At 53.5% G+C, this 23386-nt stretch overlaps 13 protein-coding genes across 13 annotated transcripts; 4 read left to right on the forward strand and 9 right to left on the reverse strand.

The window, feature by feature from the left end:
- Positions 1-1150: 1150 nt before the first annotated feature.
- Positions 1151-3134, forward strand: BU26DRAFT_471978 (cytochrome P450; the record flags this gene model as incomplete). Its single annotated transcript, XM_033825406.1, has 7 exons — positions 1151-1535; positions 1588-1770; positions 1831-2165; positions 2285-2382; positions 2434-2720; positions 2772-2873; positions 2947-3134. The coding sequence occupies 7 exons, from the start codon at positions 1151-1153 to the stop codon at positions 3132-3134; spliced, it is 1578 nt and encodes a 525-aa protein (XP_033691024.1).
- A 159-nt stretch (positions 3135-3293) lies between these two features.
- On the reverse strand, positions 3294-4371 carry BU26DRAFT_557497 (uncharacterized protein; the record flags this gene model as incomplete). Its single annotated transcript, XM_033832464.1, has 3 exons — positions 3294-3817; positions 3868-4102; positions 4156-4371. 3 exons carry the CDS (start codon positions 4369-4371, stop codon positions 3294-3296), a joined length of 975 nt encoding a protein of 324 aa, XP_033691025.1.
- A 1572-nt stretch (positions 4372-5943) lies between these two features.
- Positions 5944-6743, reverse strand: BU26DRAFT_13307 (uncharacterized protein). Its single transcript, XM_033819692.1, has one exon. The coding sequence runs from the start codon at positions 6620-6622 to the stop codon at positions 6029-6031; it is 594 nt and encodes a 197-aa protein (XP_033691026.1). The 5' UTR covers positions 6623-6743; the 3' UTR covers positions 5944-6028.
- A 791-nt stretch (positions 6744-7534) lies between these two features.
- BU26DRAFT_498754 (SET domain-containing protein) lies at positions 7535-8918 on the reverse strand (the record flags this gene model as incomplete). The annotated part of the gene is made up of 3 exons (XM_033826365.1): positions 7535-7956; positions 8007-8095; positions 8140-8918. 3 exons carry the CDS (start codon positions 8916-8918, stop codon positions 7535-7537), a joined length of 1290 nt encoding a protein of 429 aa, XP_033691027.1.
- Positions 8919-9139: 221 nt separating this feature from the next.
- BU26DRAFT_512931 (HET-domain-containing protein) lies at positions 9140-11388 on the forward strand. Its single transcript, XM_033827506.1, has one exon. The coding sequence runs from the start codon at positions 9184-9186 to the stop codon at positions 11146-11148; it is 1965 nt and encodes a 654-aa protein (XP_033691028.1). The 5' UTR covers positions 9140-9183; the 3' UTR covers positions 11149-11388.
- Positions 11389-11572: 184 nt separating this feature from the next.
- On the reverse strand, positions 11573-12789 carry BU26DRAFT_471987 (eukaryotic type KH-domain (KH-domain type I); the record flags this gene model as incomplete). Its single annotated transcript, XM_033825407.1, has 3 exons — positions 11573-12159; positions 12210-12699; positions 12759-12789. 3 exons carry the CDS (start codon positions 12787-12789, stop codon positions 11646-11648), a joined length of 1035 nt encoding a protein of 344 aa, XP_033691029.1. The 3' UTR covers positions 11573-11645.
- Positions 12790-13145: 356 nt separating this feature from the next.
- On the forward strand, positions 13146-14014 carry BU26DRAFT_413999 (uncharacterized protein; the record flags this gene model as incomplete). Its single annotated transcript, XM_033823043.1, has 2 exons — positions 13146-13226; positions 13274-14014. 2 exons carry the CDS (start codon positions 13146-13148, stop codon positions 14012-14014), a joined length of 822 nt encoding a protein of 273 aa, XP_033691030.1.
- A 354-nt stretch (positions 14015-14368) lies between these two features.
- BU26DRAFT_498758 (uncharacterized protein) lies at positions 14369-14806 on the reverse strand (the record flags this gene model as incomplete). The annotated part of the gene is made up of 2 exons (XM_033826366.1): positions 14369-14542; positions 14579-14806. The coding sequence occupies 2 exons, from the start codon at positions 14804-14806 to the stop codon at positions 14369-14371; spliced, it is 402 nt and encodes a 133-aa protein (XP_033691031.1).
- A 692-nt stretch (positions 14807-15498) lies between these two features.
- BU26DRAFT_545480 (uncharacterized protein) lies at positions 15499-16231 on the reverse strand (the record flags this gene model as incomplete). Its single annotated transcript, XM_033831786.1, has 1 exon — positions 15499-16231. The coding sequence occupies one exon, from the start codon at positions 16229-16231 to the stop codon at positions 15593-15595; it is 639 nt and encodes a 212-aa protein (XP_033691032.1). The 3' UTR covers positions 15499-15592.
- A 779-nt stretch (positions 16232-17010) lies between these two features.
- BU26DRAFT_526589 (glycoside hydrolase family 30 protein) lies at positions 17011-18602 on the reverse strand (the record flags this gene model as incomplete). The annotated part of the gene is made up of 2 exons (XM_033830714.1): positions 17011-17605; positions 17680-18602. 2 exons carry the CDS (start codon positions 18600-18602, stop codon positions 17011-17013), a joined length of 1518 nt encoding a protein of 505 aa, XP_033691033.1.
- Positions 18603-19260: 658 nt separating this feature from the next.
- Positions 19261-20424, reverse strand: BU26DRAFT_412087 (uncharacterized protein; the record flags this gene model as incomplete). Its single annotated transcript, XM_033822954.1, has 2 exons — positions 19261-19580; positions 19707-20424. 2 exons carry the CDS (start codon positions 20422-20424, stop codon positions 19261-19263), a joined length of 1038 nt encoding a protein of 345 aa, XP_033691034.1.
- Positions 20425-20608: 184 nt separating this feature from the next.
- Positions 20609-21749, forward strand: BU26DRAFT_512935 (uncharacterized protein). The gene has a single exon (XM_033827507.1). It carries the CDS (start codon positions 20827-20829, stop codon positions 21703-21705), a length of 879 nt encoding a protein of 292 aa, XP_033691035.1. The 5' UTR covers positions 20609-20826; the 3' UTR covers positions 21706-21749.
- A 37-nt stretch (positions 21750-21786) lies between these two features.
- BU26DRAFT_512936 (SYF2-domain-containing protein) lies at positions 21787-22812 on the reverse strand. The gene has a single exon (XM_033827508.1). The coding sequence runs from the start codon at positions 22784-22786 to the stop codon at positions 21932-21934; it is 855 nt and encodes a 284-aa protein (XP_033691036.1). The 5' UTR covers positions 22787-22812; the 3' UTR covers positions 21787-21931.
- Positions 22813-23386: the final 574 nt, after the last annotated feature.

Genomic DNA, 23386 nt, shown 5'->3' on the forward strand with positions numbered 1-23386 from the left:
CTGTTCTGCCTTCGTGTTCAATGGGGACAACAGGAGACCATTCACTTGGTTCCAGCAAAACCCCTCTTCTACAATTTCCGCAGCGATCTCTTTGGCGAGGCACACGTATAGACTTGCATGGACTTTGGTATTAATTGATAGATGTGCGCTGAGGCCAGCAATTGCGTCGCGAAGTACAACGGAGCGGTGTTAATTAAACCCCCTCGACCCGGACGTACTTTTCGCTGAAGACGAACTGCGTTATCGGGGGACTACCGGCATTTCAGAGGTTCCCATCGTTTGGACCAGGTATCCGTTTACCCGGCTACGCCGCACACGTACTTCCCAGCAGCCTTGCCTGCAGGCGCATTGATCCAGGACGCCCGCAGAGAACGCGAGGAAGGCCAGCCCGCCCATGAAGCCCTTGTTCTCTTGGAGATTAATGAGTATGAAAACGGCACATGCTCCAACCGGATCAATGAAGCAGCGAATCATATAGGAGTTTTGGTCGCCGTTCCAATAAGTAATCTGCAAGCCACTGCGGGAGCTAGGGCCGGCCCGCAGGGAGCGGAGCTCTGGTTGCATGCATTTGTCTTGGGAGGATCTAAGGTCAATTACGGGCCACCTCTCGCCCGAAATTCACCGGGTTTGGGCCAAGTGAGACGGACGGCACCCCACGTCACACAAATGGGAAGAAGAGCTTCCCTTGCCATAGAAGGGTGGAAAATTATTGGTTCGTCGAGCAGACAAGGATGTCCTCTAGGATCTCTCGACCTAGGGGATTTCGCGGGATCTTCATCGGACCCTAGGATTCTAGACGAAGACACTTCGGCCTTCCAAACCAGGTCTCCGCCTGCCAGCGCATGTCAAACAATCCCAGGGAGGCAAAGCTATCACCGACACAATGTCGCTGCCCATTATGGGCAGCGTCAGAAGCAGCACACCTACGCCTCGTGAATGCATAGCCGAGAAGGTCTCAACATGTACCCCTTCACTGCACTATCGGCGGTGGCCGGAACGGCATACTCCGACACGATGTATGTTCGGGGTGGTCTTCAATATGGGGCTTAACGGTCCCTCGAGGGAGACTGAGGGTCCCGTAAGAACCGCCGTTTGAATGCGAGATAGAGAACATCGAAATCGTATCGCGCTGCTCACGGTCTAGGAGATAATGCTTTACACCAAGCCACTCAGTGCTGCCATTCTTGGGTGTGTATTACACGTTTTGGTCTTCGTCCGCGGCGAATACCATACGCACACTCCTAAGATGCTCAGAGGCTATGTGGTATTTATCTTCGCCGTATTTCTCATTGAGCGCGAATACTCTACTTCTACTTCTTACGCATGGAATGCCATATTATCCACGGCTTCCCATCTGCTTGGTCTCTTTGGGAGCATAACAATGTACCGAATATGCTTCCACCCTTTGAGAGCCTTTCCCGGACCTCGCTCCTTGAAGGTCTCCAAGCTCTTCCACGTATCAAGGGTCTTGAATGGCCAGAACCACGTCTTTCTCGAGAAAATACGCAGAGAGTATGGGAGCTTCGTGCGCACTGGTAAGCCTCACTACCTCACCACGAGCTGGAGAGACAAATTAACCATCTTCAGGACCATCGGAGGTCACGGTATACGATCCAGCAATTTTTCATGCCATAAGTGGTCCGGGAACGACATGTATCAAGTCAGCTTGGTATGATATGCTCCACCCCTTAGTCGCTATCAATTCTATCCGCGAAAAGGATGGCTATGCTTCGCGCCGAAGAATGTGGGATCAGTCATTCAAAGTGATAGGTCAGCTCTCTCCATATGTTCTACGTTCAACGCCTTGAGCCCCTATCTCACGTTCCGCAGCCCTGAAACGAGATGGACCGACTATCCTGACATATGCGAATAAGCTACTCAAGCATATCGAGACCACCCTTGGAGAGCCCATTATCATCAACGAATGGCTTTCGCGGTTCAGCTACGCAGTTATGAGCGACTTAGCCTTTGCAAGACCATACGGAAGCTTGGATGATGAGCAGTTGGATCGGAATGTGGCAATGATCCACAGAGGCACGGAGGTGCTGGGTGTCGTATCTCCGGCACCGTGGCTCGCTCAGCTCCTCTTCAGTATTCCTGGAGTAACGTACCGTTGGAACCGCATGCTGAAGTGGGCGAGTGACAACATGAAAGAGCGTATTCATGTAAGCCTCCATCTACGTACTTGTTGTTCCTAGCTAACGAACAGGACGATACTTCGCGGCGAGATGTTAGTCTTACAACTTTCTTTTTGGGGAAGCGCAATTTGCTGACACTAGACTAGATTTCCTCCTGGCTGATAGAGGCCGCGCAGAGCAATGATGGACTCGTGGACACTAACGGTCTATATGGGGATGCGCTCGCCGTAGCCATCGCGGGAAGGTATTTCGCTCTTCGCGCAGACCATCTCGAATGCAGATTAATATGAAGTAGTCACTCAACGGCGGCGACCCTGACCTTCCTGCTCTACGAGCTATCGCGAAATGCGGGCACTCAACACAAACTGCGTTTGGAACTTTCAAAGATTGCGCAGCCTCTTGATGTAGACGCATTGACCGACCTCCCAAACCTCAATGCTTGCATTGATGAAACGCTCCGTCTCTATCCAATACTCCTCACCGCAGGCGCGAGGCAAACAAAAGAGACGGGCATCACAATTTCTGGGCGATACATTCCACCATGGACAACGATCATCGCGCCTAGATACTCCATCGGTAGATGTAAGCTAGAGATTCTGGAATATAGGTTGAAAGCTAATAGCTGCGACATAGTGGAAGCTTGCTTCGAGCGAGCCAGTGAGTTTATACCGGAACGATGGACTGAGAAGCCTGAGATGGTGAAGAATAGCCGTGCTCATAATCCTTTCAGTATCGGTATGTATATTACTAACTTCGTTCGAAGTATTTCACCTTATTGCCTGATCGCTAATCAGGGTTTCGAATGCAGGCCGCCATACGTGCCCTGGCCGATACTTGGGCTTGACGGAAGTTCGAATTGTAGTAGCTTTGTTACTCTCGAGATTCGAAGTCACTCTTGCGCCCGCCAAGCGAAACGAGACGGAAGTCGTTGATGGCATGAAAGATAACTTTACAGTTCATCCGGGACAGCTGAAGCTTATTTTTCGGCCTCTTTGAGTTTGCATGAGGCTGGGATATATCGCTAGAGTTCTGTTTTACGCAGGGAACAAACACAATTTCATTCTTTACGGTGAGGAAACAAACTATCTTCAGACGATCTTCTGCAACCACTCTTTAGAATATCATCCAACTTCTCACTCCTTCATCCTAGTCCACTCAAAACCAATGCTTCAGGATGGGAAGCATGTACACTGACGTGATCCAGCCATTCCAAAGGAGAAAAGTCCGCTTGTCTGCTTTAGCCGTTCTGAGCGCACATGTCCTAATTGAAACAACAATCGCAAGACTGCCAACTAGGACAAGAGCGAAAGCGCCGACTTCCCAGAACAGACAGCACACGACAGACCACAGGCAAGTACATACCATGAGAGAAATTCTCGCAGGAGCGTCTCCCATCACAAGCGGCACTGTCTTCCGGTCGCGGACACTGTCGCCAGCCTGATCATGCATGTCTTGCGCGTGCGCGGTGGTGATGACCACAGTGATCAAGAGCGCCACCCATTTCCAGAAGAGCAGGAGTTCCGGGCAGTCGAGCGCCCCGACTCTGTTGTAAGGGAGTAGAGACGACCCTATCGCAACTTCAGTGGCGCCTGGCGCGAAGCTGATGTAGCCCATCCCGTTGATGAGGTTGCGAACAATGCAGCTGTGGTCCGCACCGCCCATGTCATTATACCAAAATCCTAGGCGGGCATTAGCGACACATCGATGGAGCGAGCGGGAGACAACCTACCGAGCGCCATAAGGGCCAAGCACTGAGTCAAGCCTCCGATCTTCCAGCTAATGAAAGCGGCTACCACATACAAGCAGAACATCAACTTTCTAGCTTGCGCTGGGTTCATCCTTCCTGATGGCATGGTCCGCCAGGGTTTGTTCATGCGATCTTCGGCGAGGAGCTCGCATGTCTCTGGTTGTCGATAGCGAAGGGGAGGAGATTGATCCAGACCCAGAGTAGTGTTAAGGGAATCCTTTGGAGGACCTCAACCGGCGTGGGAGTGTAGGAGGCACTGAAACCAAATACTGGTGCTGCTAGTGCGCAGAGCGTTCCGAAAGTGGTTTTCGGAACGATGATGGTCTTTATGTCGCTGTAAGTGAAGAGCCAGATGGAGTAGAGGTGGTATCCAAGAGTGGTGGCTGTAGCCAGTAGCTCTTGTTGCAATCTCCAAAGAAGTTGCTCAAGCGGTAGCTTCAAAGAGATTGGGGGACTTTGGGAAGCAGACTTCGTAGTTGTAGACATTTTGAGTGAGGATCTGATGCTGAGGCAAAACAGTCAAAGATGCTGGAAGACTTGTAAGTTAACGAGTGCATCCGAGGCGAATGAATCCAAAACTGAACCTCGTTGTGAATCCTCTACTCTCCTTTTGAATCCACCAAAAAGCATCGTGCAGATCGCACCCTGAAAAGAATGGACCGCCGCGCATATCTTTTGCCACGTATACACGCAGTGTCTGTATGAGCATTGTCTCGACTCATGCATCATGTTCCCCGAAGCCGGGTCCCTGATCCATACTGACCGGCTCGCCGAGATTGATACTACGCTGTAGGAAACGAAGTCCGTTGCATAGAGCGGACAAGGGCGGCTACGATCCGGCTCGCACCGGTGAGCTTGACGGATGGTAAGATTAAGTGCCTTTGCGGCGTCGATGGAGTCTAACTGGCTTCTTCACCTAAATATCCGGGAGTACAATCTGCTCGATTTAGCAACGTGCATGTGTAGACGCATGGAGTATAACCCTCATCGCTCTTGCTGCTCCTTCCCAGTAGATAATGCTGAGACCGGCTTGGGGGAGGGGGGGTCTGAGAGAGGATTCTTCGCTATTCCCGGACCCTTGCTACCGCTTGCAGAAGCCTTCTCATCTAGCCTGGAGCCTGCAGTTAACGGCGAAGTCAAGTATAGCACTGTGCATGGGGACGAGAATCATGGGCTTGATGCACATGCATGTTTCAGAAACTGGCGAGTACGCAGTGGAGAACACCCTATGCACCTCTTAATGTTATCCCGGCGCTTGAAATGCGCATAAGTTGGAATGGCTCCAATCCCCTGTAGGATAAGGATTCTTGTGTAACGCAGTGGCGAATGCTCAGTCATGGCTCCGTCGATAGACTAGGGTGCAAAGCTGTTTCGGCTGATGTAAAAAAAATCCGATGCAGCTCCTTCACCTTCGCCATCAACAAGAGGGATACTTTCTCAATTGGTTTAGCTTCATTGTGGAGAAAACTGCAAAGTCCGTCTCGCCAACCATTCGGCGAGAGGAACTCCCGCCAACGAGATTTCATTAGCTTCCGTGGCCGCTATTGGTAATGGCATTTAAGCCATGCCAGACACTATGAACTAATTACAGTAAGAATTTTGATAGGAGAGAGTGGTGAGGGTTGAGTTGTACATCGTATCAAGACCTTGCCATGGAAACTAAGCATACGCTAATTCCAATCAATTTACTGCAAATGTTGCCCAACCTGATGCGTTCTCAGTAGCTATGTCTACTTTAAATTTTTATTAGCTCTACCCCTTTAGATACCGCCGCTCTGTCAGTAACTGACATCAGCTAATTTTGTCTGTCTAGCAGCGGATAAACTTCATATACTTGCAGTAGCATGGCACTGAACATAGACATGGTCGGTTGAAAAGGAGTCAGAATGGTCGGATGTGCGTCCAAGAACAACAGAAGACACTGCAGCGATCAAGTGCTTCATTGAAGGTATGCTATTCGTTTCAAAAACCATTAGAGCTGACTGCTCTGAAAGAAGGACTCTAGGAAACGACAAAGGCGGTGAACGCCACGCCACGCAGCCAATTTTGAAGGATTGACCAAGTGCTTTTGCCCAAAGGAACCGTAGAATGAGAGGAGAGCTGCGCTCTCATACCCTGTACTCCTGATTCCACTCGCACCATCTCACTTCAACGGCGAGCAAAACCCGCGATAATTCCAATAATACCCGCTCGGACAAGCCGAACTCGTCGCCGACGTAGTAGCCGGCGGAACGCACAAGCCGCGGTAATTCGTGCTCCATCCCTCAGGGCAGCTTGGCGTGGTCGGGGGTGGAACACACATTGTGCTTGTGGCCCAACCAACAGGACACCCCGAGGTCGATGTCGTAACAGGTGGAACGCAATAGCCCCTGTAATTCGTCGTCCAACCCGGGCTGCACGTCCCGATCACAGAGGTGGACGTCGCGGGTGGCATGGTGACGCAGCGGCCGCGGTAGTCTAGTGTGAAACCGGGGGAACAAGTTGACGAAGAGGGTGTGGGGGTCCCGGTGAAACGGCAGTACGAGTAGCCGCGGTAGTCCGGCGTGTAACCTGGTGGGCAGGAGAGCGTGGAGATATTGCTTGTGGTCGAGCTGACTGGTTGACACATGTTGCGGTAATCGGGCGTGAAGCCTGGAGGGCATGTTGGTGATGCGGTCGGGAGGGGCGAGGTTGTTAGAGCGGCGGCGAGGGGGGAGAAGATAAGGAAGATGGGGACGAGGCTGAGGAATGAAGCCATGCTGGAGGCTTGTAAAGCGAAGAACGTAGGAAGGGATGGTTCGCGATCGGCGGAATATGAAGTTAAAGAAAATGGGAATTCGAAAGTAGGTTGAGAGTCCTCATATACTCATAGACCCACCCCGTAGCGTAATCAATCCGGTCTAATAAAAAAGCCCGAAGTAACAACCGCTGCCGTATAGCCAGCAGGAAATAGCAGCCGCAAAAGTAGGGGCGTTGAGACACGATCCAATCAGCCTCTGAGATGATGTGGGACAAACATCGTATACAATCCCAGCTCATCGCATTTTGCGTATTGGCTGAATCGGTTGCCGATCCGAGCGCGGCAGGGTGCAGTAATATCGGACCATCGCTGATTGCAACGCATGTTCGCATGGGGAGATGTAGGAGCGAGAATTAGATTAGTGCAACGTCACAAAAGAGAATACGGTTCACTCGTTGCAGTTTGCCGACCCCGTCGTGTTCGCTGAGGACGCAATGCGCAACTGTGGCAGAAACACGAAGGATCGGCGCAGACGGCTTCAGGTCGCAAAGCGGAAGCGCCCCGAAGGGTCGCGGCTGGACCCCAAAACCGGTGACGTTCGGTGCTCTGTTGTAAATGCAGATCTCCCTCCTTTAGAGTTCGAGAACCCTAGATGAGAGAGTACAACTTTCGGAAACCGTGGGGCATTAGATGAGCCGTTACTCATCAAAGAACACATGACGAAGTAATGTAGCGGAGACTCCGAGAGGGGACGGAGAAAAGTCGCGGAGATAGAGCGGTGGGAGTGTCTGACTAGGCCAAGCAGCTATGACCGAATGGACATACCCATGGGCCAGTAATCTGCGCGCTGGAGACTCCATTAATATACTGTTGTCTTGTAATAATGTCGTCCTACAACAGCTCTCCAGCCCTCTCTGAGCTAGGCCCTCATCACCTCCTCCTCTTATAACTCCAATGATCCTTCGGGCCCCTCAACATCTCTTCCCAAATCTGCAAATTAGGCGTCCACGGTCCATCCTTCATTAAAATCAACTCTTTCGCCAGCTCCGCATACTTCACGGCTTTCTTAGTATCACCAACGGCATTATATGCGAGCGCCGCAAAGCCGTACGGGATGTCTAGGAAGCCTTCCAGCCCCTCTTTGCGATAGAGTTGGAGAAGTTTCTCGGCGACTTTGGGAGAGCCGGTTGATTCGGCGGACCAATCGTTGAGCGATTTTTGCAGGTTTTGCATTTCGCGGAGCTTGGAGTCGGTGGCGTCTGCGGCGGTGCAGCGGGCGCATGTGCATGTGAAGTGGAAGCCGGAGGATAGCTGCTGTTGGCGTGCTTCGGTGGGCTCCAACGGGGAGATGTCTGGATTGCGTTAGAAGATACTCGGGAGAAGAGTGCTTTGGATGGCGTACAGGAAATCGTAATCTCTTCGCCAGGTGCGATGGGTCTGGTGGCGTGCACGAAATGGGTTAGTAGAGCTGGATCGAGGTAATACTGAGCACTGAAACGATTAGCTGAATACACATGCCCACATGATTAACTCACTTTGGTGCGCAGGCGTGATTGAGCCTCGATGTTTCGGGGAATACTGAAAGGTGGTTTTGCCCAGCAACCTCAAGCTGGAACGTATTCGCCTTCACAATATCCTGGACGCGAATCTGCTCCAGACCATAGATATACGTCAATCCCAGATACGCCTGCCTCGTGGCTTCAGGCAGCTGCGAGAGAGCTATTCGAAAGAATTTTTCCCTTTCCAAAGTCTCCAGCTCGCCCTCAAGATAAGCGACTAGCGCAGGCGTGTACGCAGTCACTCTGTCCTTGAACTTGAGCTGTTTCTTTGCCAGCATCCCGACCCCTTTCCCTGGGATCTCTTGCGTGTGCCAGTTATCAGAGAAGACATTCACATCTTTGCTCTTCAGCGCGTCGGGATCCTGAAAAGGCGGCAAAGTAGCGATTTCCTCGGCTATCCTTGGAGTCGTAAAAAGGGAAATGCCTCGCCCGCCGCTGAAAGACGTATTCGTATACACGCATAACTTGTCGCCCACACTCTGCAGCACTTTGGTGCACACCGGTGGATACGACCACGGCCCGTAATTTAGCTCTTTAACACGATCCTGGCGAGATAGTCGTGGAGGCAGTGTGGCGAAATAGTTCAGCCTGGTAGCGAACACGAGCTCCCTATCGTGCGATGTCTGAAGATTGACCGTCGTAAAAGGGCGCTCATGCCAGCACTGCTGAAACAGAATGCTGACCGGCGTAGAAGCTGAAGCGGCGGACGCGAACGAGGCAAGCAAAACGGCGAAACACACCTGTGCAGAAACCATCATGAGATGCGAGAAGGGAAACGTCGAAGGAAAGAGGGGAGGGACGTCAAGACAAGCATTTTGACGCTGCTTGGGTTGGATTTCCAAAGATGCCTTGATGAGACGAAAAACGTGAGATCGCTGCTATTTTCGGTTCGCCAAGGGCCTGCTTAGTCACAAGCACAGCCGCTCAGCATCTCAGCCTTATGCTCCCAGAGATGTAGCATACATCCGATTTTGCAGCGACATTAAACACTCTAGATCTGCCTTTACTTCTTTTGTGTCGATGTCGTTCACATATTGTCCCCTCACGCCAGCTCGCAACGAGATCCGCCTCCTCCGGTACATCGCCCGGAATAAACGCCCTTCATCCACCAGATCAATCATCGAATGCTCTCTTGTGCATGTCTCTTTAGACGAAAACCCCCAGTACCATGCGTTGTCGTACGTCTGGGGTTCCCCAGAAAGACCTTTTCAGATCCTTCTCAACGGCTCTTTCACATTCGTCTCCGAGAGCTTGGGCGGAGCCCTTCGACGCTTGCGAAGCGAGAAGATACAATACCTATGGGCCGACGCCTTGTGCATCAATCAGTCAGACGTTGAAGAAAAAAGCGATCAGGTACAGAAAATGGGCATTATCTATGAAAGCGCACAGGGAGTTTTCGCGTGGCTAGGCTCCAACGAGCGTTTAGAGCCAGCCATGTCCGACATCGCTGTCGGTGGAAGGAAGCTTCTCTGGCGGGCCACTATCGATCACCATGCGGACATGTCAATGGCAGCACGAAATCCCGCGGTTTTGAAGAGAATAATGGGTTGGACTCTTCTTGAAAGTCGAGAGGCACAAGCAATCGCGCTCCAGGACTTGCATGCTCTAGTTGCTATACCAGAGAAGCGCGAGCTGTTACTCCGAGATATGGCCTGGGCTGGAGATATCTCCCCATCCTCTTTGAGTTCCTGGGCTGAATTCCTGCGGTCCCCACTATGGACGCGAGTCTGGATTGTTCAAGAACTCACACTCGCGAAAAACTGCTGGTTGGTGAGTGTCAACATCTCCACAAAGCTGGAATACTTCTCTGCCATCCATCAGCTTGTTTTAGCGACAACTGTTTTCTCGAGCCGTGCCGAGGACCCTTCTTGGAGCAGACTGGGCAACCTCTTTCTGGATAACGTAATGGCTAACCATGCCCTTCAAACGCAAATAGCTGGCCAAGCGAAGAGGGATACACTGGCGAACCTGCTGGGATTCAATTGCTCCTTGTCTGCAACACTGCCTCAGGACAAAGTCTTTGCACTACTAGGGGTCGCTTCAGACGCCCAAGCGCTCGGGATACGCGTGACCTACTCGAAATCCCTGGAAGACATCTGCGAAGAGGTTGTGAAGAGCTCACTGTGTCATCACGGATTCGATGTGTTTAGTCATGCTACCACCCGCCCTCTTCCTCAACTGCCAACTTGGGTGACTATTCATCCAGATAGCAGCAGCATAGCAGAAACCGGTGACTTTCCGATATCAACGAATCGTCGTCCGTTCTCGGAAGATATTCCGGACTTTCCTTTTTCTGCCTCAGGGGCTTCGATCCCTAACCTGACGCATTTGAACTTCCCAGAGCCAGGGAAACTCCGGCTTCGAGCGTTGTTCATTGGCGAGATGGCAGAATGGGGCTGGGTGGATTGCCCCACTGAAGTTGCATTCCGTGAGACGGGTTTAGGAAACGAATATAAAGTAATGAGACGGTGCATAGAAGAGATGGAAGCCCTGCTCTCCCAAAACGTGGCATTCCAGTCCACCAAAAATCCAGCAGCGCCTCCCTTTTGGTGGTTGCCTATTCTTCATCGGGATCCAAAAGCTGCGGATCCTGCCTTCAAGAAACCATACTCGAGTTCCAGCCGACAGCTCTACAAATCCTATACGGCGCTTCGAGCTGCATTAAAACCTTCCCAAGATATGAATGCTGCTCCAGATGACACGTCTCGACGGCTGATGGCGAAGAGTCAGAAATACTATCGCTTGATGGTTAAGCTGTTGAACTGGCGTTGCTACTTCTCCACAACTACTGGCTATGCTGGAATTGGTTGTGTGGCAGGACCAGACCACAGGATCGTGTTGTTTGAAGGAGCTCAAGTGCCCTTCGTAGTGAGCCCGACTGCGGACGGGCACTATAAACTGCGTGGCGAGGCATATGTTCTTGGTGCAATGCATGGCGAGTTAATGGGCAAGAGGCTTACCACTGAGTGGATAACTCTGGTATGATGGGAGAAATAATGTTTATTGACTTGCAGGGAACCGTGTAACGGGGTTGTTAACGAGCGTAGGGTTTAGGGGGGAGTCCACCAGACAGGCGGCGCGGTTCGGTCCATCAATTCTGGCACCCCACTCTTTCGTCAGTTTCTATGTACTGTGGCTGCAGCGAGAATGAGAACGCTTCTTGGCCATGATGGACTCCTGTTTTTTTTATCAAAGGCATAATCTAAGCCTTGACCTCCGTCAAAGCTCTTTATTCGCAATCTTGGGAGCCGTGCTTAAGCTCGCCTATATCTGGTAAAGCGTAAAGCTGAGCTATTTCGGTGCGATAGCTGTAAAAAGGTGTGATACGCGTTTGTTGAGAAGCTAGTTTTGTAAGCGTGTTCTAGAGGCTAAAAATACTGTAAGACGAGCCTGGGCAGGAAAGGGGTATATTGATCTATGGACATGCAGACGCCTTCGCTATGCTTTATCATCGTCCGCAAGTGGGTGAGCCGTGGCCAGCTTCAATCAGCACTGCCGTTGACCTCGACGTCTGACTTCCGCTTCTTTTTCTTCTTCTCCTTCTCCTCGCCGTCTCGCTTTCTCTTCTTTTTCTTCTTCTCGCTGTCTGCATCCTCAGCTGGAGGCACATACTCGCTCATACGCTCTTTCCGTTTGGCCTCCATTTTCTCCTTCATCTTGGTTTCCCTGTCCTCCCGCGTTTTGCGCTCCTTTGCCTGCTTGCCTAGGAAGTACTCCCCGCTCTCGATCTGCAGATCAATCTTGCTCTTCTCTTGCGGCGGAGGGAAAGGTGTGTAGACCTTCTTCGACTTGTCTGTGACCTTGTGCGGCATCCTCCGCTTGCTCATGGTGCGCTTCTTGAAGTTCGGGAGGAAGCGATCCCAGCTCTGGTCCTTCAACTCAGGATCCTTCTCAAGCTCCTTCTTAATCATTAATTCCTTAATGGCGTATATCGGATGGATGTTCGCCATCGTGTCTTCGATTATCCGCCGGGCTGTTTTCAGGCCCTTATATCCCCTGTGGCTTATGTTAGAGCCGCACGGCGCTCTAATGCGATTCGTACTCACCCCATAGTGGCCACGGTATTTCCTTGCACCAGGATGTACGTCTCGGTCAACAACTCCAGCGCCTTCAGCGTAGAGCCATTGGGGCCAAGTATCCGCTGTCTCCGCTTTACAAAACGCTCCTTGTTGCCGACAAGATTCCGTATCTTGATAATGTCCATGGATACGTCGTCTTCGAGGATCTTGACAGCTTGGGGAGCGGGCACACTCCTCGCCAGGAGCTTGATCAGGTCTCTGGCATTCAAGATGGCGGCCGGATCGTAAGTCTTCAATGTCGTAAAAACCGTCATGGAGCCCTCGGTCAGGTCGAGCTCGCATCCAATGCCATATTTCGCCAGCGCAGAGGTTATGAACTTCCAGCTGCCCTTTAGGTATGCCTCTCTGTACTTCGGAAACAGCGTGCTGAATCGCGACTCTTCTGTGAACGGCCCCGCGGGGTTATCGCTGGGCGTAAACGGCTCGACTTTCCACTTCTCTATATCGTCCGTGTCCCCTGACAACGCGGTGCGATCAGTATGCCTCCGTCGGTATTCATGCCCGGAGGTTACCTACATGGCTTGTCTTTATTGAAATCCGAGGGCATCTTGACGGGCACTGGGTGCGAGCGACGTGGTCGTGGGCGGCCTTTCGTTTGCGATTGAGATCTTCGCGAACAGCTATCCTTTATGGCTATACAGATTAGCCGTGGTGGAAGGTGGTGGGAGGTCTGCCGCGTTGTCGTTGAACATGCGTTCAGCTCTCCGAAGAAAAGTTATGGGTGAACGTTTTTCCGAGCCCCACACGCCGCTTAGTCGTCGGGTGGCGCGCCCTCAGCCCTACGAACCTCCCCAACTCCTAACCCTCGCCTTTCCTCTTCCTCACCACAGCCCGCGCAGAGCACCTCAAGCAACTCCCTCTTCACAACTCACAACCGGAGATCCTATCACCGCAACCGCCAAGATGGGGCGCGCCGAAGTAGGAAGCACGAAGCACCTCGCCAACCAGATGAAGTCGAAAGGGCTTCAGCGGCTTCGTTGGTGGGTAAGTCTATTCCTCCTCCTCCAACTAAGCTCCTGCTAACTATTCAGTGCGAAATCTGTAGTAAACAGTGTCGCGATGCCAACGGCTTCAAATGCCACGTCCAGTCCGAGTCACACGTCCGCCAGATGCAGGTCGTCGGCGAGAATCCCCAGAAGTACATCCAAGGCTTCAGCACCGACTTCCAGCGCGACTTCATCTCGCTCCTCCGTACCGCCCACGGCGAGAAGTGGGTCGGGGCGAATCGCTTCTACAACGAATATATTAGGGATAAGGAGCATGTGCACATGAATGCGACAAAGTGGTCCAGCCTGACCGAGTTTGTCAAGCACTTGGGTCGTGAAGGAATCGTAAATGCCAAAGAGGATGAAAAAGACGGCCTGATGATCGCCTGGCGGGACACGAGCGCCGCGGCGATCAAGCGGCGCGAGGAGATCCGGGAGCAGGAGCTGGCAGAAGCGCGGAGTGGCGCGGGTGAGGACAAGATGCTGAAGAAGATGGCGCAGCGGGCCAGGGAAGAGGCGGAAGCGAAGGCGCGGATGGCCGAAGCGAGGAAAGCCGCTCAAAAACAGTCGGAGTCGCCGCCTGCAGACGACAAGGCGTCGGGGACGCCAGCCGAAGAGAAGGATGCGCCGGAGGCGGAAGCAGCGCCGGTCAAGCTGAGCTTTGGACTGAAGGCGAAGGCCCTTCCTCCGAATAAAGCTGGCTTAGGCCAGATGAAGAAGCAGAGCGTCTTCAAGCGCGCCAGGGAGGAGAGCGGCGAAAAGTCCGTCAAGAAGGTCAAATTGTGAGCAGGATTTCGGATTTGGAATGCATAGGCCGGCGTTTTTGGGCGTTCCGTGTGCATCTATGGGATACCCGGATTTTACAGCATCATCTAGGAGTTTGGGTTGTATCGTCCATGAGCGGCATATCAAATAAGCCATATCTTCTGTTCACTGGATCCGTGGCGATCTCTACACTGGTCCGCCACTCATAGGGTCCTTGGGGCACCCCAAGAAGGGAAAATCTGGGGTCCGTCTTACGCATTCACGGCTTGTTCAGCAAAGCACATCGTATATTGGTAGCAACTACTAGGAGCCTCCAATCCCTTCAATAAGGATGTCGACTTACGACCACTTCGGATGCACATGTTCAGAAGGCATTCACCCCACACCCCGACGGTTGCCGCCCGGCGCCGTCTGAACGCGCCGTGCCATCTTCCATCCCCCTTTTTCCCAGAAGCTAAAGGCCCGACCACCATGAACATTCGCAAATTGTGCCGGAATCGGAAAGCCCGTTCCGTCGTTAACCGTGGAACGCATCACCCTCTCCCATAGCTATTCCTCGATCAGCTATGTAAGCACCGCACGCACAACAAAGCACTTACTTGAGATCCTATCCCCTTGCATGATAGCCGTCTGGGTGCTCTCCCACAGGTCTTGCATCGCCGCATAGTACCCGTCGTTGGCACGGCCATCCACGAGCACTTCCCAACCCGGGCCATCCACGTCCATGATGTAGGCGATGCCTTGGGCGACGTACTCGGTGGTGTTGTCGTAGTTTTGATAGTTGTTGGGGTTGATACGTCTGCAAGAGAGCATGACGTCGTAGCGGTCAGCGTCCCATTGGAATGGGTTTGGGAGGGCTCGGAGTTGCGCTGGTGGAGATGTTAGTCCGTGAAGAGATGCATAGGGGAGAGTGCAAGGGGGATCACGTGCGGATGATCAGGTCTCGGAGGTTACGCATCTCGATGATTTGGTTGGTTGCAAGACCTTGCATGGTGGTTTCGCGGTGCTGATGTTGAGGTCTGAGGATTAGAACGCTGGTGGAATGATGAGAGGGGAGATGGTAGCGCTTTGTGTAGGACAGTTAAAGAGGCTTAAAGGTTGAGGAAGGGCGAATGCTGTTCGCAATCAATTTGACGTTTCCTGCTTCAATTTGCGGTTTTCTTCTCTTTGCCATCGCAGATGGTTTGCAATAAAAAACACTTCTCCCTCTTCTCCAAACTTATAGTGAATAGATGTGTCATGGTGGAGTTCTGAGCATGCTTTTCCGAAAGAGGACGCGCTAAGGTTGTTAGTGTGAATAGAATCACCCGAAGTTTCTTCCTTCTACTACCACCGCAAGGTCATCACGACAATGTTTGTCTCGATTCAAGCACCCTTATGGGTAGTGGGAACTGCGTCTTTTTTCTGCTCAGTATGAGGTCGTTCGGGAATGTTACGGGATGATGCGCCCACGCGTTGAAGAGGCGGGTAGCAGACGCAGTCATCCCGCCAGTTCAAGACATATCAAACCAACGAAGAAATCCATTCAAAACTTCTATTCATTACAGAAGTGAGCCACAAAACCCGCCATCCTCTCCTACTCCTCTTCCGCCCCACCACTCAATCCTCCTCCTCACCCTGCATATCCGCCAACCGTTCCTGCACGCCCTGTGGATCCTCCTCGAACCGATCATACGAAGCCGGCAGATCCGCCTGCGTAGTCCCATTCACCGCCATCTCGTAAAGCGCATCCAGGAGGCCCTCCTCCATCCCCTCAACCCTATACATATGCCCATCATCCAAAATAACCGCATCCGGCTGCACCGTAGCAGTGCACTTCTCCCCCTCATCCACCTGCAGCCCTTCATCCTGGCTCATCGTTGGATCGCCCTCGTCCCTCTTACTTGCGGCGCCGCGCGTCCAGCTCGTCCCCGCGAACTGGCCCCTGCTCGGGCTGATGCCGATGCACTTCTTGTGCCCGGCGCCTGTGTTGGCGCGCTTCTTGAGCGCGCCGCAGTTGCGCCCGTCGCGCGTGCGCTGCCAGCCTGCGACGATGGCGTGCGCAGGGGCGCCGGCGAAGTGTGCGCTCGGGCAGCCGCGCGGCGGGTTGTGGCGCAGGGCGGAGCAGCAGGTGTTGGGGGCGACGTTGCGGTAGAGGAGGGAGCCGCCTTTGCAGTTCGACTTGAAGTGGTTGCGGATTGTGGTGGCGGAGGTGAGGGAGGCTAGGAGGGCGAGGGTGGGGAGGAGGTTCAGCTTCATTTTGGGGATGTGCTGGGTGGGGATGGGAGGATGAGATGGGCTGGTGTGGATAAGGTGTGATGAAGAAGAGCCCTGGTGGTTTTGAAGTGTAGTAAGGTGCTCTGAGTTTTAGAGCAAGATACACGGTATTTATACCAATTCTTCCCTACCTCGTTCCCTTCCAGCAGACGCTAAGATCAGGATCCTGTCCATAGGAACCGGAGCCCCATCGACACAAGGAAGCTTTCGATATTATGCCCAGACATAAGGCTGTCAGGCAGTTCAGCCTCTCCCACAACCTGAAGGCCTAATATTGCTCTTGATCTGTTCCTGCAGCTTCTTGAAGCTCATTGGGCTGTACCTTGCAGAAGCTGGATGTCAGATCTCGTCCGATTTGATCGCCACTACGAGGCCGCCCACGTTGGTGGTAATCTGGGGAGCATGTTCGCCTACTCCGGTCCTGTCTGCCTCCACATGTTTTGACCATTACCTTCCCTTTTCTGCTCGATCTGCATACCTGGATTTTAGAATAGAAACATGTTTACCAATGAGAGGCATGCAAATCGAGTAGTCGGCTCGGGAAAGCTAGCCTTTGTAGTAGCGTGCATGTGGTGAGTGGGAGGCCTTATCTCAGCGTCTAGTCGACTAGTTCAAGGGCGGCCTCATTTCAACCTCTACCCAACTTGAGGGTTCCCTACAGTGGTAGCTGCACCTGCGGATCAGACAAAGAAGGGTAATGTATTTCCTTCCCACTATCTTTCCCGTCGTGCCACTCCTCCCTCGTACAGACAGACGCCCCTTCACGCGGCAGGCTCCATCAAAATCGTAACCATACTTCTCGCAGGCACATTCGCACTGACACTCCCATCGCTCCCCACCGTCGCCGTCTGCACATCGCAGTCATGCGAGTTATCAGTCAAAAAAGCCGTCGCACTCTTAGCCGTGAACCCGTTCACCTTAACAGTGACGGCGCCGCTCCCCGTCCCCGTCTGCAGAACCTGCACACTAACCCTCCCATCCACATTTTTAAACGCCGTAACCCGTGCCCCCGACGGTCCGCCACTCGTGCCCACCCGCACCGCCCCCGGTCTAATCCCGCGACCCCAGTTTGCAAACGCCCAGAGCCGCTTGCTGGGAATGACCTGCTTCTTGTCGTCACTGATGCGGACGAGCTTGCTGTTTGTGGCGCCGCCTTGCACGCCGACCCAGTAGAGGTATGCGGAGGCGTTGCCGCGGACGATGGCGTCGTATATTTGGGTTGCCCAGTTCATGCCCTCGCCTGCGCCGTTGTTGCTGTAGAAGGTGGTGGCCCAGGGGCCTTGGAGGTCGGCGTTTTCGGTCTGCCAGACGGGGTGTTTGCTGTTGATGGGCGAGTTGGGCTGGGAGCCGTATGAACTAGTCGAACATTAGTATAAGATGCGGTAAGGAAGGACGCGGAAGGTGTAAAAGGAGGGAGAAAGAAGACTTACTGCGCGGTGATGGTCCCGAGTTGGTCGATGACGCCGTTCAGCTGGCCCATCATACCCGCCTGCGCACTCCACCCCATAGCGTCACAGCACGTAATCTTGACGCCTGTATAATTCGCCTTATCTAGCGTCGGCCGCAGCACTTTGATGAAGTCCGCTGCCTGCTGTCCGCTACTCCGCATACTGGCATAGCTCGTGGTCAAATCGGGCTCGTTCAAGAACCCCAGGTGTGTGATATCGACCCCGACCTCCTTGTAGTACGTGATATACTGCACGAGGTAATTCGCATACGCCTGGCGCCAGTCTCCCGACGAGCACGAAGCGCCAGAGACGCCACACAGCGAGCCACCATTCGCGTCGTTCCCGTTGGTCTTCATGTATCCTGGCGCAGACCACGCGTTTGCATAAAACGTCTTCACGCCGTATGTCTTCGCAGCCTCGGTGCTCAGCCAGACCTGACTATTATCATTCCCGTCCCACTGATAAGCCAGCTGCGCATTCGGACCACCCGGATTCTTAGGCGCGATGGAGACCATGTGGTCGGAGCTCGAGTCGGGCGACGAGCCGATGCCATTGCGCAGGATGGAGAAGCCCGCGCCGGACGTCTGGTTGAAGAGGAGGTCTAAAGAGTAGCGCTGGAGCTCTGGAGAGAGAGCATGCATTTGGTTTGCGCGTTGGAAGGTTTCGCTCATGCCGAAGCCGTCCATGGTCTGGTAGGTCTTTGTGAGGTCGACGGTTATGGTGGAAGCCTGACGGGACTCTAGGGCCGCTCTTGATTCTGCGGTCGCCGCGAGGCCCGCGAGGATGAGGTTGCGCAGCGCCATGGCGGTAGTTGGACGACGACAAGACGTGAATACGCTGCAACGCTCTGACTGCCTACGTCCATTCGGATAAGAGAACGGAGGTCTTTCTGTACTCCTCCTCATGCAAAAGCCAAGCCCGTCTCGAAATATCTTTTCCCATTTCATCCATTATCCAAATTAGAGTTGGCGCCTTGCAGAGGAGCCGTCCTGCCCCCACAATCGACAACCAGGTTCCCCACAATATCGTTAGGGTTCGCAGCGCTCATTATAGCACCCATGTGCACATCGTAGAGTTATGCCAAGTCGGTTCCTGGTAGAAAAGGAAAGAGCAGGTATTTAAATGGTGGAAATTCTCGAGCTGGGATCGGTTATTATATTTGCCGATACGTGGGCGGAACCTGGGTCAATATAGGAACGGGTATAACGGGCGGCGTGACGGAACGTACGCGGATGCGCATACGATTCGAGCTATGAGCTTTTGGACACTTCCGAGGATTTGGTCTAGAATCAAAAACAGGATATCTAGTGCATGAATATGTTTTACTCTGTGAACGTTGGCCGGCTCATTAGTCGTGGCTCGAATAAATCTAAATGGTAGGGTCAGCTATAGCAGAAGAGAACAACAAGCGCCTGACCGTACGTATAGGATGTGGTCTATGTAAAAGAATCGATGTGATTGGAAAAACAATGGCGTTTTCCACCTGGGTATTCATTCTGCCTTCTTTGCCTTAGCCCTGGCGTAACCCACTGAAACCGAACCATAACGCCGCGGAGAGGAGGCTCAGACATCCACCTGCCTCCTGAAACCCTGTCGGCCTCTTGCAATCGCATCGCCTAGATCCATGTTGGCAGCCTTGCCGCGGACGCTGGAGATGAACCGGTGGCCGCCATCCTTGTTCTTCTTGTGCTTCTCTTCCTCCACTGCATCCTCAGCCTCCCGCAGACGGACGCGCTGGATGCGCTGCTCCTCCAGAGATGAAGCATCCGCTTGCATCCTAGCGAGACGCTCAGCCGCGCTCTCCTTAGCTTCGGCCTTGTCCTCGGTTGGAGGTGAGCGAGGGCGACGCTGCCGGTCCTCATCCGAGGGGGGCCGAGGCCGTTCTTCGTCGGAATGGCGGCGGACATTGGGAGATGGACGCGGAGGTGTCCGGTCCCGCCGACGGTAGTTGTCGCGATCGTCACGATCTTCTCGCCTCCGCGGCGAACGCGAGCGGGAACGTCGTCGACGCTCATCGTGATGGTTTTTTCGGTAAGGGGAGCGCGAGCGCGATCTTCGGCGGTAGTCGTCCCGGTCGTCCCGGCCATCTCGCTCATATCGATCCTCTCGTCGATGCCGACGATCTCTCCTATCTCGAGAGTCGTAGTCATCGGATGGTGACCGCGACCGATCTCGTCGGCTGTGGTGATGTCGATGCTTGTGCTTCCTCTCGCGCTCCTTCTCCTTTGCCCGCTTCTCCTCGTACTTCTGCTGCTTCTGTGCATCCCTCGCCATCTTGAGCTGCATCTCCATCTTCTGCTTTTGAATCATAAGCAGCGGATCCTCCAACACCTTCTTCTGTGTGTCTCTCGCTGAGTTAGCGTTCGCGTTGCTGAGCGCGTCGATGCCGACAGTAGCGCCCTTCTGTAAGTTCTGTGTGTCGCCCTTCAACAGGCCGTCGATCCTGCGCTTGCCGAGTAGGTAGCCCTCACGCTCTTCGGTGACTCCAGCGCCGTCGCCGCCGGGTCCACCGTACATCCAGTCAACGCGCTTTTGTGCGACCCTTCCGCCCGCAGACTCTTGCAGCTTCTGCAGTTCCTCGATTTGTCGCTCTTCCTCGCGCTCCTTGCGAAGCTTTTCGATCTGTTTGCGCTCCTCGAGAGCCGCCTTCTCCTCTTTCCATACCCTCTCTTGATTTTTGCGCAAATGCGGATGCCAGCTTTTCTTGGTATTGAGATCGCCTCCCATGGTTGCGGTTCGTGAAGGGCAGTAGGCAGTAGGCAGACGTAGACGGAGAGGAGTCGGAGGGTTGGGCAAAGTGTGAGTTCCCGCCACCTCAAGTTCAGCCTCTGCCAAGCCTTACGTAACCCAGCCCCGCTAAAATTCACCTCCACGATTTCTCCGCTAAACTTTTTGTGCATAGCTGCGACAACGGCCTCAAAGATACCAGCAGCTAGGAAAATATCCTCCTAGTTTCTGCTCCCCGGTATCATTACAACCGGCACATAATCTCACGCCCCATTGACCGTCAGTGCGGCTTCGAATTCATATCTCTAGATGGCGACAAGGAAACGAAACGAATGGCTTGACGCCGAAGAGAGCGATGACGAGCAGCAGGATTACGATTTGGAAGACGAAAGCAGGGCGCGGATGCTGGCATCTTCCAAACGACAAAAAACCACGCATGAATCTGAGGACGAAGACGCTGAAGATGATCTTGAGGACGAGGACGACGAAGTCTTTGAGGATGCAGAAGATCAACTAAAGAAGGTCGACAGAGACGCCGAGCTTGCCCGGCTGCAGAATCTTGCCGCAAATCTCCCTTCCGACCTGAAACTCCAATCCGGCAAACTCAGAAAACCTTTACCATTGTCCGCGCAACCTAAGAAAGACAAATCTGGCGTCGTATACCTCTCCCGCGTCCCGCCCTTCATGAAGCCATCCGTCATGCGCTCGCTCCTCACTTCCTACGGCGAGATCGGCCGCATATTCCTCACGCCCGAATCTTCTACACAGCGGCAACAGCGCCTAAAATCTGGTGGCACAAAGCGGAAACTGTATCTGGATGGCTGGGTAGAGTTCCTGAGCAAAAAGGACGCCAAGTTCGTTGCCGAGAGCCTGAACGCGCAAACAATGGGCGGCAAGAAGCGCAGCCGCTGGCACGACGAGGTGTGGAATATAAAGTATTTGAGTGGGGTCAAGTGGACGCATCTCGTGGAGCAGATACAGAATGAGAATGCGGAACGAGCGGCGAGATTGCGGTTTGAGATTGCGCAGAGTAAGAAGGAGAATAAGAGGTTCTTGGAGAATGTTGAGAAGGGGAAGATGATTAGTGGGATTGAGGCGAAGCGGAAACGGAAGGGGATGGGTGATGATGAGGATGATGATGAGGACGCAGATGTTGTGGAGAAGACGGCGAAGAAGGATAAGCGGAGAGTCAAGTTCGAGCAAAATGAGGTCAGGACGAAGGCGCTGAAGAAGCCGGAGCCTGGGCAGGATGTGCACAAGGTATTGAGTAGTATATTCTGAGGCAATGGAATGTGGAGGAGGCATGATCGCACTAATGATATCCATCAAGTTATTTGCACCAAGGGCAATTGCAGTTGCACTCGTGACAGCAGCCGATAGAATTGCTTTTCAGGCGTCTCTCATACGTAGAGACACTCAACTATGATCCCGAAGCAGTGCTAGCCAAACCACCAACGCCATAAACCATGCCAGGGTATAATGCCATCCTCGCCCAATCCACCCGTCCTCAAATCGCCGTGCCCCTCTCAAAGCTCTCCCGGATCTCCGTCGTATACCTATTATAAAACCGGGCCAGCTTCTCGTTGAACTGCTTGTTCTTCTGGTTGATATACGTCACATCCCCACCATCATCATCATTAATCCCCCTCGCCGCTCTCGCCTTCAATCTCGCCCGCTCACCCTTCTCCAGATCATCCACCAACTTATCGACCGCCTCTTTCGTCGGCTTATGGTCCATACTATACGTCTCCTCGACCGGCGTATTAATCCGCCCCTGCTGATCCACCGTAAACACATCCCCCTCATCCGTCTCCACAAGCCGCAGCAGCCCGGACTGGACCTGCTTCTGCAGCCGCTCCGCCTTCTGCGCCACATAGTTCTCCAGATCCACCTTCTCCATCTGCCGAATCTGCCGCTTGTACACCTTGTTCGCCTCACCACGGTAGTCGGCAAACGCGTTGTTGTCCCGGTTCCGCGCCTTCTTCGCCTGCCGCTTGTCCCAGCTTTCGCTCTCTTCCACCGTGTAGTCCCAGTTTCGCTTCCGCTCGAAGTCTGGGTCGTCCGCTTTGAGCAGCTTGTAGGATGCTTTCTCGTTGGCTTCTTGCAGCTTGGCTAGCCTGACGCGCCGCTCTTCGCGGTCTTCGGCGTCGCGGACTTCTTTTTCTGTGGCTTTGCGGCCGGATTCTTTTTGCGCTTGGAGGGTCTTGAAGCGCGCCATGCGGGCGGCGAGGGCTGCTTTTGCGTCGCTGGAGGCGGAGGGTTGGGGCGTGGGGGGTGCGGAGCCGTCGCCGCCTTCGGGGGCGGGGGACTGTGTCTCAGGCATTGTGGGCGTGGGCTCTTCTGGTTTTGTTGTGTCGGCCATGGTGGAGCGTGTTGGGGAGGTGGTGGAGTGCAGTTTCCGAAGAAATGTTGGAGGTTGCGAGTTGCAAAAGCCAAGACGCTAGCGTCCGTAGCGCCCCTGTCCACTGGCACTTCACTCCGCTTGTTCAGCACCACACTTGCGTTTCGTCCGTGTAGGCGCCTCTGGATACAGGGAGTGCCAGGGGTCGACGAGCGTCCGCAACCCATCCCGGTAACAGTACTGCGGTTCTTCGACAGTTTTCCTGGATTGAGTCGTAGGCGGTCCTAGCTCTCTAGGGAAATCTCCGAGCCTCGGTATGTCCTCGACTGGCTGGCATTCCTTCAGCTCTTCGATGATGAAGTCTCCCCACAAACAGATTCCTTCTGTACGGTCTGTGATCTCTCATGTAACATCATCCCGAAGCTGTAGGCGTATGCGTGAAGCCGCCCGACAGCTCCATGTTGGTTTTGGTTCACAATCGAGGAGTCTCTGTGAGCGGGATGAGCCATGTTGGAGAAGCGTATACCGAATCCTTTCTATCCTGATCTCGGCTCTCAGCCGCATTTAATAGCTTCTAAACGTCTAGCTCCTTGCTGTCGCTCTCCGTGTTTTACAACTCGT

Source organism: Trematosphaeria pertusa, assembly GCF_010094035.1.
Source record: "Trematosphaeria pertusa strain CBS 122368 unplaced genomic scaffold BU26scaffold_1, whole genome shotgun sequence".
In the NCBI taxonomy this organism is placed as follows: Eukaryota; Fungi; Ascomycota; class Dothideomycetes; order Pleosporales; family Trematosphaeriaceae; genus Trematosphaeria; species Trematosphaeria pertusa.

Excerpts from the sequence above, each read along its gene's own strand:
- BU26DRAFT_13307 (XM_033819692.1), bottom strand. The coding sequence starts at position 6,622 with ATGGCTTCATTCCTCAGCCTCGTCCCCATCTTCCTTATCTTCTCCCCC.
- BU26DRAFT_512931 (XM_033827506.1), top strand. The coding sequence starts at position 9,184 with ATGTCGTTCACATATTGTCCCCTCACGCCAGCTCGCAACGAGATCCGC.
- BU26DRAFT_512935 (XM_033827507.1), top strand. The coding sequence starts at position 20,827 with ATGCTGGCATCTTCCAAACGACAAAAAACCACGCATGAATCTGAGGAC.
- BU26DRAFT_512936 (XM_033827508.1), bottom strand. The coding sequence starts at position 22,786 with ATGGCCGACACAACAAAACCAGAAGAGCCCACGCCCACAATGCCTGAG.